At 43.6% G+C, this 13,646-nt stretch overlaps 2 protein-coding genes across 2 annotated transcripts in view; both read right to left on the bottom strand. All coding sequences in view use genetic code 11, as the record gives it.

Annotated features, from left to right (window-relative positions):
• EGR_06607 (hypothetical protein) overlaps window positions 1-269 on the bottom strand; it is a gene marked incomplete at both ends in the record, with an annotated part of 9,490 nt that extends 9,221 nt beyond the window's left edge. Inside the window, one exon of the mRNA XM_024495856.1 lies at window positions 203-269. Coding sequence (XP_024349714.1) covers window positions 203-269 — 67 coding nt within the window. The remainder of the gene's footprint in view (window positions 1-202) is intronic.
• A 591-nt stretch (window positions 270-860) lies between these two features.
• EGR_06606 (Protein argonaute-2) lies at window positions 861-13,260 on the bottom strand (the record flags this gene model as incomplete). The annotated part of the gene is made up of 13 exons (XM_024495855.1): window positions 861-1,122; window positions 1,932-2,215; window positions 2,554-2,999; window positions 3,368-3,552; window positions 8,197-8,637; window positions 9,745-9,916; window positions 9,961-10,095; window positions 10,181-10,320; window positions 10,363-10,668; window positions 10,746-11,256; window positions 12,129-12,246; window positions 12,320-12,473; window positions 13,013-13,260. 13 exons carry the CDS (start codon window positions 13,258-13,260, stop codon window positions 861-863), a joined length of 3,402 nt encoding a protein of 1,133 aa, XP_024349713.1.
• Between the last annotated feature and the right edge of the window lie 386 nt (window positions 13,261-13,646).

Genomic DNA, 13,646 nt, shown 5'->3' with positions numbered 1-13,646 from the left:
CCAGACGCCTTACCGCTGAGCAGTGCTACTATCACTGCACTGCACTGTGGCTAAATTCCCCTGCACGACTAAATATCCACCGGTTTCGAGCCCACAAAAAATTTCGCCTACCACCACAATGGTTCACGCGCACACCACCGTCGCCTGACGTGTGGATTAAGGGTGTCTGAGCGACAAACGTAAGGACACCTTGATAACTCACCGACATCTGTAAGATCAGCACAGCAACATTCCTTTTTATGACTGGGAGATAAAAATCCTTGTTCCATCTGGGTCCCTTTCTTCGATAGAGACCATGTCCTCCTCTAACGTCACTCACACGACCCAGCAGCTCATCAACCCAACCAATTCCAGGGCAAAGACGTTGTGTGGACGCAAGTAATATTTAAAAAAATTTATCGTCACAATGATTGCACAGAGATAGACAAATAGACCCGGTGGATATACGGGCATCACCCATGAGCTGAGATAGCAGTGACAACTATAATAGGGGATGGACGGAGTGAGCGCTCGATGGGTAACCAAGCAATTGTTGTAGTTTTGTTTACGCAGACACACATATACAGGCATAAAGAAGAACAGTGCTGATACACGGAAAATGGGGGACGGTGTGGTGAGGGACTGAAAGGAAGTCGATAAGGCAAGGGGAAAGAGAGGTGGGAGTGATAATATGCCTCGAACTTTGTCTCCGCGGTTTTGATGTTTCGCTGTTTCATTTCTGCAAATGCTCCGAGGCATTCACGCCTCTACCTTACTGCTTAAATTAGGTGGATGTATCATCTCGCAATCTCCCACAGACACACAAACAAGCACAAAAAATGAGCTATAAAATGAGAATGATTATGGTGACAGCACCCGATCTAAGCGAAGTACATGACCCGCAACGTCTCAGGGTGCACTGTTACAGCACGCATCATGGCAGTGGGTGTGCGTTCGTCCGAGTTGCCAGACTTTTGACTGCCCTCGCCGCTGTCAATCTCCTTCTCCACGAGGTGGTAGCGAGCGCGGAAAGCCACAAGATGGGCGTAGTAGGCGGGCGCGGGAATAGATACAGAACGGGTGCAGCGCACGTAGGTGTGGCACAGTTGGTAGGTCAGGTTCTGGAGGTCATCGGCCGAGAAACTACAAATGGAAATAAGATGAGGTGATCATGGGATGGAGGAATCAACAGATCCAGTGGAAAACATACGAAAAGACAAGATGGATGTGAAGATTCTGGATGAATTGATCCAGTAGAGACAGAAAAAGAGATGGGCACGAGATGGATTGCCGGATAGATCAAAGAATGCAAAAGGTAAAAATTAGACGAATCATTGATTGGTGGATGGGAAAATCACAGGGAGGCAGATGAATGGGTCGATGTATAGACGGACAGCCTATAAATCGTGGGCGGATGGAGGATTCGATGGATTAATGGGTGAACAGGTGGATAGACTCCAGATAGATGGATTGACAGACTAGAAATAGAATATATCAATAATTAATACTAGGAACGGGTGTGAATGCGTTGATGGATGGATTAGTAAGAGGACCAATTTACCAACAGATGGACATATTGCCTGAACCATGATGAATGTAGTACCGATCGAGAACCGACAGGTACGGAATCGAATGGGCAATAGAGGCAAAACGATCGATGGATTAATAAAATGGACAGTTGGAGAATGGAGAGATGGGTGAACCTGAAACGACCGGGTGAATTGACGACACGTAAATAGCTAGATGGGTGAATCGGAGGTAAATAGATGGAGTTGTGGATAGATCCGAGGCAGATAGGCGAATAGGCGAGTTGAGAGAGGTAAATGTGTGAAAAGACGTGGTTTAATCTAAGGAGTGTATGCGGAATGCTAGACTTGGAGTGAACGAATGAAGAATATGGGTGACAAATTATTTTAAAACAAAATGAAGGCAACCCAAAAAAGGTCACTCACTTATTGTCATCCCAAAGGACATGATAGTGACTAGGTCGCGAGGTCCCCTGAATGCCCGCGTGCGAACAGAGGTAGAAGTCGAACTCTGTAGGGTGCGTGATGACGTGATCTACCGTGGTGCCCGCGGGAATATTGCCTGAGCGGCCCATCTGATCCTTTTTGTCAGCGCAAAAGAGTCGAGTGTGGTGACGTTTTTGCACCACCACAAAGGTGATGCCTGGCTGATACTCGATCTCGAGCTTCAAGCAGGCCTCGCGGATCGCGCGCAACTCGTGGTTCAATACCTGCACAAGACGAGGAAAGATCAGTAGGTGAATCTTAGATAAATAGATGAATCGAGAGGATAAGTAAAGAGATATTCAGACTGATCCGTGGATGACAGAGTTGCAGATCAGAAATGGGAACTCAAGAAAGAATGAACAAAGCCGAGGCTTGACTAATAGAAGGATGAATATATCGAGACCAAAAGATTGGACGAATAAGAGAAGCTGGAACAGAGGTGGATAAGAGCTTGCAAATCAAGTGGATGGGTAGGACAAGAAAGCGAGCTCGGATTGCGAATGAATTAGGGACGAAAGATTGAGTAGCAAAACAGAGGAAATTTTTCAGGAAAAAAGCTCACATTTGAAAACTGCCCTTCACTAACTCCATCTCGATAGTAGATAATCCTTGCAGGTTTGAACCTCGTCGACTGGTAGAACTGAAGAAGCAGACTTCTAACCATGGGGTAGAGGTCCTGAATTATCTCCTGCCGATGCGATTGTACCCTTACTGTGGCAGAGTACCTGCTTGGATGAGCATCCATGCTGGCCACAACAGCAGCGATGCTCGGCTTCGTCTTGTCTCCGGCAGGCGGATGCGTCACATCAGCCCCAAAGAAGATGACAGGCTCGCGGAAGACCGTGGGACGCACGGCAGGCACCAGGATGGAGTTGATGCCACCCAACTTGACATTGATTTTGAGACAGAGGTTAGAGAGGGTCTGAGGTGAGGTCTTGTTTACGTTTTTGGATTGCACGCACTGGGTGGCAAGGCCAAACATGATATCACCGACTCGCTTAACTTCGGCTGAAAAGAATGAGTAGAATTTGTTGCTTGATTTGTCCAAATAGTTAGAGAAGCCTCAAATTTTTGTGAGCAGCGGATGTGTACTCAAGTCGACAACGCAAGATGCAACAGTAAATGAGTGGATAGATGATTCACCAAGTGGAACGTCGTAGCAATTACAAACAATGTACAGATGGTCATTTTCATTGTCTTCTCCTTCTCAACCTCCGCTAACTCATGCGCCCTGATTATTCAGGTCGGAAACGAAACAGGATCCAAGCTTACGCTTATGAACATCAGGTTACAACTTTAGCATTCATACCTCTACTTGAAAAAGTGATGAATAAAACGAATTCTAAAGCACAAAAATGGCTCAAACACCTACTCACCGTAGACCGGTGTCTTGCCGGGCAGGACGACAACGATGAGTTGGAGACCGACGTGCTGATTTTTTAGGAAACGGAACATGGGTTCTACTTGGTCTTGTCCCGTGGCATATTTGCAGAAGGAAGGTGGGCTTTGGATTGGCATTCCAGCATCGTTGGAGATCTTCTGCAGTTGGATGACGAATTGCCTACGGGAGGTAAAAAGTGGTGATCAGTAGGTAACAAGAAAGTGTCATTTATGAGCGGAAGTTGAGGTCCTGTTACACCTATGGTGGTAAACGCAATGCTAAACCGAATCAGTTGCAGGATTAACGCCTCCATGAGTTGAGGAACAATCTTGATAATAAGCACATTGTCAACTGATGCACATCATGAACCGGAGCGTTGGAAGGTAGAACTCACATTAATCTCATCTGAGGACTCGTCAAATATTAACTTTCAGCTTTAGCAAAGGCACTTTTAGCTTACCACAGTCGCAGCTGCAGTCGGCAGGCGCCTAAAGTGTTCCACGACCGTTACGCCAAAAGTAGGGTCATTTTCAAAAAATTTCAACCCACCCACAGACGGAAGGTGGAGCTTTATCCCCCCTACCAGGCTGTAGTCAGGTAACACGCTCAGACATGACCAGTTCCAAATCCTTCATTCACTTTTACACTTTATGCAAGCTCGATTAAAATCATTCAAAATAGCATGGCTTCGAAATTCACTGAAGCAACGCGAATGTGTAGCTATGTTCCTTCAAGAACGAAAATAAGAAAATGCGTAATATTAACGCTACCATCTTGGAATGAAACTATAGGGAATTGACAACACGTTTTTAAAATAAATCCATGGAATCACAATTAGAATGCAGACAAAAAATGAACGAAGAATATTCATTAGAAGGCCGGAGGGTATCGAGTTGCAAAAGCAAAGCGAAGTAGGATGACCAGACAGGTCTGCGTCTTTCACTGTTTTCTCAAGAGAGCAAGCAAAAGTCACGGAAGCCTCAACAATATATCATGCAAAAACAAACCTGTTTCAGTTAGAATCAGTGCCCGTAAATACCGCAAAAGTGAGCAAAACAAAAATTTGAAGAGAATATTCTTCAAAAAGGTGGAACTGTTTACCAAAACCAGGATGGAATTACCGGACAAGGGTAGTCACAGATACACAACTCCTAACACCCTTCCTTGGCCTACTCCTGTTGTTTTCAAATAAAGATGCGAAGAATATCTTTTGATTATTTCCCACAGAAATATTGCTTTATAAGTAACACTAGATCAACGTGGGTGCATAATGGGTTACTTTCAAAAAAACCACCAAAGGACAGCGCCACGAACTCAAGACAAAATGATTTAAAACTGCCATTTCATCCGCTCGTCAATACTATCTAGCTGCCAAGGCTTCATGTAACCGATCTAGCTCGTAGTAACTTGCGAAGACGCGAAATATGTATGCAGCTGTTTATAATGCACAGATCATAAGGATTCATTACTCTGTTATCCACACTACCCTCGTCCTCTTTGAGTCCTTATCGCATAGAGTTAGTTGAATTTGATAGATTAGATATGAATCGAGCATACCGAATTTGATTGAGTTGCAAAGATGCAAGGGCCTCTCTTCAAATTCGGGCAGAAATAGGGGGTGCAGCAATGGATAAAGCAAGTGATGGCGCCTACATTAACTGGGAAGGGAAAATTGTAGCGCAAGCTACTAAGAAAAGGGTTTTCATCCACACGCCATGATTTGATAGATGATGGTTAATTAGCTTCAAAGACTACCAGTCCACTGTTGCACATATAAAAAATACCATGCATTTTAATAAGTGAGGGCATCCCAACGCTCATTAATCGTGACCGCTTCATGCATGAACCAGAGATGAAATTGTTTACTTACTAAAGGCCAAACAACGATTACAGCTGGGATCTATCCACTCCATGCGTACAACTCGAATGGCCACAGGAACTTAGAGAAAAAAATCAAAACTTGTGCAGCCGGAAGGAAAAACTCGTCTTACTCTTACAAGACAGTACAACACCTCACTTTAGGATAAGTGGGGAGGGAGGGAGACACCGCCTCACCCGCATTCGCCGCATTGTCATAGCTAATATTTTACAAGGTGGTCCTTATTCACCTCTCCTTGACCTTAGATAGTCCTGTGACAATAGATAAGGAAAGTGGAATAGAAAGTTAGAAACCAAAAGTGCGGCGGCTAAGGCTGAAATTTGGCTGTTTACTTGCAAAGGAAAATATCTTACTAAAATTTTTTAACGAATGAAGCATACAAAGAAACTTGCTCCGGCTATTTGGATTTAGAATGTAAAAGCGCTCGGACTTATTCAGGTCCCATCTTTATCGCGCAATACGATATGATCAGAAAACTTAAAAAGACCTTATCGACGCTTGCATACGCAACCAGATTACAAAAAGGAGCCCAATGAAAGCATCCACTAAAAGATAGCGAAAAGGGGGTGGACTGGTGGGTGCGCCGGAAAAATCGGTTTAAACACGTTCATTTACTCCCCCTGTAAGCTTATTCAAACAAAGAAAGACCTTAAACTTAAATTACATGTAAATTAAATTAATGTCCTTTTTAAAAAAGGTCAAAAAAACGAGTTAGCAACGCATGAATAAATACGCGATAGAGGCCAAAAAAGAGTAACCGACTTTTTTGACGACGAGCAGCTAGCAGGGTAAAATCCAGTTAGAGAGCTCGCCTAGCGAGCACAGCGAAAAGCTTGTCTTCGTTTTTGGCGTTGTTGTCCTCAAAGCCGTAAACATTACACGAAGCACGTCGACGTCAAATGCTTCAACATCGGGGTTTGTGCCAGTCACCCCAACGTGACTCACCGTTTAAGACGTGAATTGAATCGAGTAGAATGACTGACCAATTGCCTTATTTTTCAAATCACTGTGGCCTGGCGCAGGGATAAGCATAACTGGAATGCAGAATACAGGAGCTCATGCCTTCTGAATTCAAAGAGCTAAACAATAGTTTTCACTAATCATTCAAATGAACGGAAAGGAAGACCAATGTCAAATTTTATTTCCTTTTCAGAGGCTACTCTTAACACCTAGCAAATTCAAGCAGGAGAGAAAATTGAAATCGTATCTAAACAGAAGGTTATAACACTCAGGTTTGATAACTTGTGAATCTAAGAAGCTGGGCAAATGATGATGTTGAAGGTTTCGTTAATGATGCAAATTAAGCAAGATGCTGAGCGGGATGCACAGAATACGGACGGACAGCTTGCCTAACGACACTGTTTTATCGACCACGACTATAAGCTGGAAAAGCGGATATTGGAGGAGCTACTTTCGCTAGTGAGTAGATTCAAGTAGGTAAGTGGAATGACCTGGCTACAAATGATGGGGCCGTTAAAACAGACAATCTTTAACAGTGAAGCAAATACGGATATCATAAAAATCTCATAAAAGCCCTCGGCGAACTAGGTGAAACTCAAGGAATAGGCTCACGCAGTGAAAAAACCCCAGTCTTGCTTCGAAACGGCTGTTAGCTTACCCGATAGGCAAATAAAAGGGTGACAGTGACTCAATACATAATTTAGAGAAGTCGACAGGACATTAAAGTCAGTGTCTAAAAAAACTCCCGAAAGCACTCCCTTCAGGAACTTAATGGTCCGGTTTTAAATAGCCACAGCTTATCATATGAAAGGTCGGTGAGGCGTCCCACTGACGAATTGTTCCCAATCAACGTAAAGAAGACAAAACATTTAAAAACACACCAGTCCAATGAAACTAATCTCAGATTGCCAAATTAAAAGAGCAAAATTCTGAAAGGATACATTCAGCACCTTGAGAACTCAAATGAGCGCCTTACCGAAGTGAAATTCGCAGCCGGCTTGTGCCTCAATGGGGAAGGGCAATAGATTGCAGAAATGGTGAACATCTCAGGAAATATTTAAAGAATTTTTAGCTACCCATGCGATGATCAAGGTATTTGGATTGACAAGCAATGCTATAGACACCTTCAATTGCTCTTAAAATGGGAAATACTGGCAGCAAACGCTCACCGTCATTTCGTAAAAGCGAGATGAAGGGAAAAGAGTCTTATAAACCTGTCCGAATCAATAATAAAAAAAAGGTTCCAATGGCACAAAATTTGTGAATACGACCGTGAGACTAACAAAGTCATGAGCACACTGGCAAGGGACCATCAACAAAGCAAGACCTTTGGATACACCATGCCCAAGTGATAAATCATGAACGGAGATAACTCAAGATTTCATCACTCCCAAAAAGGAGAGATCAACCCGGAATCACACAAAGCTGGAATCGAGAGCACGTTTTCGAGATCGCACAAACAGGTACAGATCCATTTAATGCAATTAATGGAAATAGTTTAGCTTGTCTCAACTAATGTTAACAAGCATTTTTTAAAAGTAGCCTCAAAATGCATTTAATGAGAGCTAACCAGCGCACCTTAAACATGAGGAGTAGCTACGAATTCCGATCTAAACCTCAAAAGCGAAATAAAACCCAAAATAGCATTTAACGTATGAGAGTATCTCCAAATTCGATCTCAGAAGCAAGCAAAAGTTAAGGTATCAGCAATAACCAGACATCGGCAACCGACCTCAAATAATTCACAAAAACCAGGAAATCCTTCACATTGGATCAACTCTGGCAACTTCCAGAAAAATGTCATTTGCAATATCTTGAAGAATCAAGATCACTACAGAAAGCCCCTAAAACAATCTCCTTTATAAAATGCAGATTTTGGTCTCAAGAGATTCACACCAATAATACGTCAAAAAAGCAGATCAAACCGAAGTTTCACGGACAAGTAATTTAGAGCAAATCTTGAAGAAACCAAGGCTGGTACTCACTGTAAAGAATCTTCCCTAACAATCCGCTTTGGGGCAAAGCAGGCAATAGCCCAGGTTTTGATCTCGATGCCCGAGAAGAACTGCTTTCCCCGCATGTCCCACACACCTAGCTGGGGTGAGGCCTGGGCCTTCGTTCGTCCACCGTACTGGATTTTCGGTGCCGGGATAACTCGGCCCTGAATATCCACCATGCGCGGAATCACGGTGATGCCGAACATTTGGAGATGCGGGTCTGCATTGAAATTCGCCCGTCGCACCAGATTATTAATCTCTTTCTCCCGATCGGGTGCTGATCGCGCCGTGGCCTTGATCATTGTGGAGGTCTGCATGTCAGTGAGCTTCTTGATGCAGCGTTGTCCTGCGACCATGTTGCAAACTTCCAATGGGAGATAGGTGTGTTTCTGCTCTTGACCCACTTGTAAGCAGGGCAGGTTAGGATAACTAAAAGACCAGAAACGAAGAAAAATTAAAGACCCAGCTCTCCAATGCAAGGCGCTAGTTAGCACTTGCATGGCCTAGGGCGTATGTTAAGGGACAGTAACTCTAGTGATATAAAGGTTTAGTTTGCATGGGTGACACTGATGGGAAAGACATCACATCCACTGCCCTGTCGTCGTTGGATAGTTGAGGAAAGGCTACGACTATTTGCGGTCGAGGAAAAGTTACGCCTTGCAGTTCGACTTTTACCTCAGTAGTATGCACTTTTGCTACTAGTCTTCTAGTCACTCATATGTTACCTAGAAAGTTACATCCAAACCTAAATTAGGACGAGTCAAGGAGCAAACCAAGGGTTAGCAAACCTGATCCAGAAGGACAACACAAATTCCGGCTTTCACCATACAGAAAGTCATGGAAAAGACCTGTGAAATAATGAATCTACGGGACCCACGACAAACGAGCTATTAAAACTACGTCGACTTCCGCCAAGTGTTCGAGTTCTCAGTATTGATCATTACTGGAGCGATACCAGATGTGACCAAGTCGGAATTGATCCTACAAAGCTGCTCGCGACGGTCCAGAAAAGTGGTTAGACAGCTTAATTATTCACATTCAAATGAGATCAAAATAATATAATTCAGAACCACCGAAAAAGAACTGCTTCTAATAATGACAAAATCAAATTCAGTGGTGCAATGCTTTATATTACAAGAAACTCAAAAGAATTCAGAGGAACGTTTGAGCTGTGCTGAAACAGCGGAACGATTAAGAAAGGATTTGAATCGACAGTAACTCCAAGACGCTGCTTCATTGGCAAATGGACTTTGGGCAAAAGCGGATGACATGTGCAATGTGTCCACCATATAACACCGCCCAGTAAATAAATTAATTCAATGCATCTCCCGAGTAGTGAGCAAATGTGCCCGTCAAAATCTATTCATCCTACGGCTATGGTCCCTATCTCTCGACCAATCCCAACGAAGAGAGCGAAGAACGACACCAAGACGAAGCAGGAGTAAAAATACTAACCTCTCAGCCCTTCCTAATGCCAATCATAAGGCGTAACTAAACTGCCATGATAAAATAAGTCCATTACAAACCGCAGCTCACTTCAGAACAATATTGTAACGGTCCTGGAAATACTTAGCAACCGTAGACTCCACCGTTGCACCACTGTCAAGCTGTAGAGGGAATGATTGTGACTGCGCCGAGCGCCGAGTGACATTGCACACACGATACTTCCGGCGCATGCTGCCACAGTGGGTTATCTCAACCTTTAGCCCTAGAGGAAACATGATTGGCTGTTTAAATGACCGACTGACTTACCTTTAATTTCTTTGGTGAACTTAACCCTCTGACTATCTGTCAGTGGCCTACGCTGGTCATTCTTGTCAGTGAGATCGAGAACCTCGCACATGAAGTCAATAACCGATTGGGATTTGTAAAATGCTGTCGCAGAAACTGCAAGAAAACGCACTTGCGTACTTCTAGTTAAACTTATAAGGTCATAACCACGCATGAACACACAAAAACAAAGACAACTTACCGTCGATATTAAGCATCATTCTCCACTGCGACGGCCGAACGCTTTGATGAAAACCGAACCATACTTCACGCCCGCCACCCAAGGGGTTATCATAACCTCGTTCGGGGGTTTGGAAAAAGGACCGGCCTACAGGAGTGTAACTGGAAAAAAAACAAAAATTAATAAAACCGAATGCCACGCACCTCATACTGGGCAGGTGTCTCATGATGACATCAAGCGAGATGACAGCGTCCGCAGGTATTCTTTTGGACCTCCCGTCCAACGCATCTTCAAGGGAGAAGAGAGACACTTCCGAGACGTGACGAATTGCGACCTTGAAGACACGATCCCGACCTTCTCCAGGGAGCGTGACTTCCAATTCAACTGTCTCGTTACCAATTGGAAGGGGGTCCCTGGTGTACATATTGCGGCGGCCGTCAAAGACGGGTTTTTGGTTGTAAAAGTAGTTTTGGTAGTGCATCGAGTTCACCATCGTCTCAATAATCTCCCTAGAAGCAAAATGTTTGTAATGGGATTAAGACCTTCAATTCACTTTTCTTGTTCCTGTAAGCAGCAAAAAACCTACCGATTAACTCGACGTGGACATTTCTCAGGACTAATAGCAACGTCATAATGATGGAGGAAGCCGTGAGGGACGGTAATTTCAAAGTGATTGGCCCTTAGCGCAATAGCTCGACCCTCGGTACCATGACTATTTCTCGCAGGAGGCTCAAAAATGAAGGAATGTTGGGTAGGAGGAGTGTTATTGTGGCGGTCGTTGCCGCCGGGACGGCTGCCGCCGTCACCACCACCAGAAGAACCACCGGCGCTGCCACCACCACCCCCACCACTTCCTCCCATGCCTGGAGAATTACCAGAAGGACCGTCTCCTGCTCCCCCAGGAGGTGGAGTGATTTCATTGCTGCGTAGAACAAGAGTATTTTCAGAGGGATTGAGCTCATTAGCAACCACGGTACTGGTGGGCGGCGACGGGGTATCATTTTGTCCATTACTGACCTCACTCGACTCAGTGGAGATGGAATTTGTAATCGAAGGAGAAACCTCCGACGCAAAAAGGGTTAGTTCACCACTGTTCTCTGCAAATTCAAGGTGTGCATACAGGACGTTATTGGGATAAACAAACCAAAGATATGTGCAGAAACATAATCTTACCGTAATTTGGGGAAATGCCCTGGACGGACATACCAAAAAGGTGAGTAGGAGGATTATACCCACTCCCAACAAAATTTAACATCCTGCCGACACGTCAACCAGGGCGCGAATCGAATGGCGGCCACCAGTTAGTACAAACAAATTTAACCTATGGCCTAATGCACTTGCTAAAAGAAACAGTAGAAACTTTCCCAAGAACAAAGGTTATCCTAGGCCTTCAGTTGTTAAATGCTTACGTTTTGTATTGGTTTTTGGCATTTTGAATCAGAGCACCCGTACGAAGTTCTCGTTTTCCAATTGTTACAAAAGCACAATTTCCAGCTTCTCAAGGCAATTAAAAACAAACTGCTTTAGTTTAGGTCTCTTCGTTTGGAATTAACCTGAAAATGTGAAGTCATAATGAGTTCTACAAACATAAGAAAATGTTTTTTAACAGAGCCTATAAAGCTTGCGTAGATAAACATACCGCTAAAAGTATCAATTCACTGTAATATTAGCAGTGGAAATCAAGAGTTGTACCACTTTTGGAAAATCGGTTCATACCAAAGTGTAAATCCGCAACCTCAAACTTCTTAATTACCATTTCCCAAGAGATGAATCTCCTAGAAATTATCTACTTTTAATATCACTAAAGTAGATGACCTGTTGGATACAAATATATTTCCGTTAAATACACTGTAGTTTGATTATTGGTGGCAGTTAGATTTGCGCTTTTATATTCTTTGCTAATCTCGTTGAATGTAGTCGTATCGTGGAGGCTCTTCTATTGGCAACGGTGGAATTGCTGGCGGCCCACTTTGAAGCAAGGGATCTTCAGATGGGTCATAATTTGGGTTGATTGCAGTCAGTGGTCGTGAAGACGGCTGATCTGCTATTGATGGCACTGCTATGTCGGTCTGACGTGGATACGGCGACTAAATGATCAACAAAAATAAATAGGTAAAAAACTGAATAAAACATAATCATGTTTTGTGGAATCTTGCTTACGTCTCTCAGTGCCTCAGCTGTTCGTGGGTGATAGGCAGCAGTTTCTGATCGCGTTGCCATTACCCGCATGAAAATTGGCAGGTAGATGAAGAAGATGAGGGCACAAACGCCACCCAGTACTAGAGACATGAGACCAGTTGCCCATATAACACGACTAAGAAGAAAAATCGGTAAAGTGCGGCCTTCAAAAGAAATGTGTCCTAAAAGGACCGCCGCTAATATTACAACATGTTCAAAGTAAACAATCAATAGTGTTCAACATCTCAAATATTTATTAGCAAAGAGGAGGGAATGCACCTAAAGTCCTCAAGGCTAAAGAATATTTTTAACTAATTATTGATTTGACGTTTAATTCACAATAATGAAAACAATTTTAAGTATTGATGGATAAATGAATGGATGGAGGGGCGGACGTGTCTGACGCGTCAAAATTGAAAGTAAGTCAATGGTTTGAGGGAGAGTTTCTTTTCCGGCGTATCATTCACTTGACAGCTAAATTGATTCCATAGCAGAGGCAAACAGTGATGAGTTAACTGTAGCTGTGCATACGCAAATTCTCCTCAAACTCCGCCAAAATCTGCTGCAATTGTATTTGCAATGGTTACGGCCTCACATATTCGTGAAGCGATGACATAAGTAAGAAAATTGGGCAGCGAAAAAGTTCCCGCGGAAGAAATGACTCAATTTGCTCACCCTCCAGTCTCCTTGGAGCACAGGACGAGAGGCAGTCCAACAACAAAGAATACGAAGGCCACGATACCGAAAACAATGGTCCTAATTTTCAGAAATTTTCGATACTCTGATTGTTTGATTCGGTCCCGGTGGGACGGGCCTACTTCCATTTGCACGATTCCACGCAAAGGCTTTAGTTCCTCTCCATTGGTACTGGTGTTGCTAGAGTAGTTTCCGGGTCCCATGACTCGGCAAGAACCTGCGAACATGGCAAAGAGCAAATGGGGTGAGCTTCGAGAATTATTTATATGGGAATCCGTGAGTCATGTCTGCACGAGTTTTTGAGTTGTTTGAGGATTCAAAATATTCTTAACTCATATTCACCCTCAAAGTAAACAAATCTGCTGGACACATTCAAATCGACCGAGGTTTCCACCTTCACAAGAAAAAACACAGGATATTTCCCTAAAAACGATGCTTAAGTTTAGTTTTTAAAGCGGTTTCCGCCACATCTATACAAGCGCCCCAGCATTTGAGGGCAAACCTGACCCGGAAAGCTTTGACATAAAAAGTTGTCAGTACAGGTGAACCATCCAAAGTAGCCAGCTTCACTTCGTTATACATTTTGAGATGCCGCTGATGGTGAACTGGCTTT

The sequence above is a fragment of the Echinococcus granulosus genome, assembly GCF_000524195.1.
Source record: "Echinococcus granulosus chromosome Unknown EG_S00060, whole genome shotgun sequence".
In the NCBI taxonomy this organism is placed as follows: Eukaryota; Metazoa; Platyhelminthes; class Cestoda; order Cyclophyllidea; family Taeniidae; genus Echinococcus; species Echinococcus granulosus.
The sequence above is the reverse complement of the archived record's forward strand: the minus strand, read 5'-3'. Positions and strand labels throughout refer to the sequence as shown.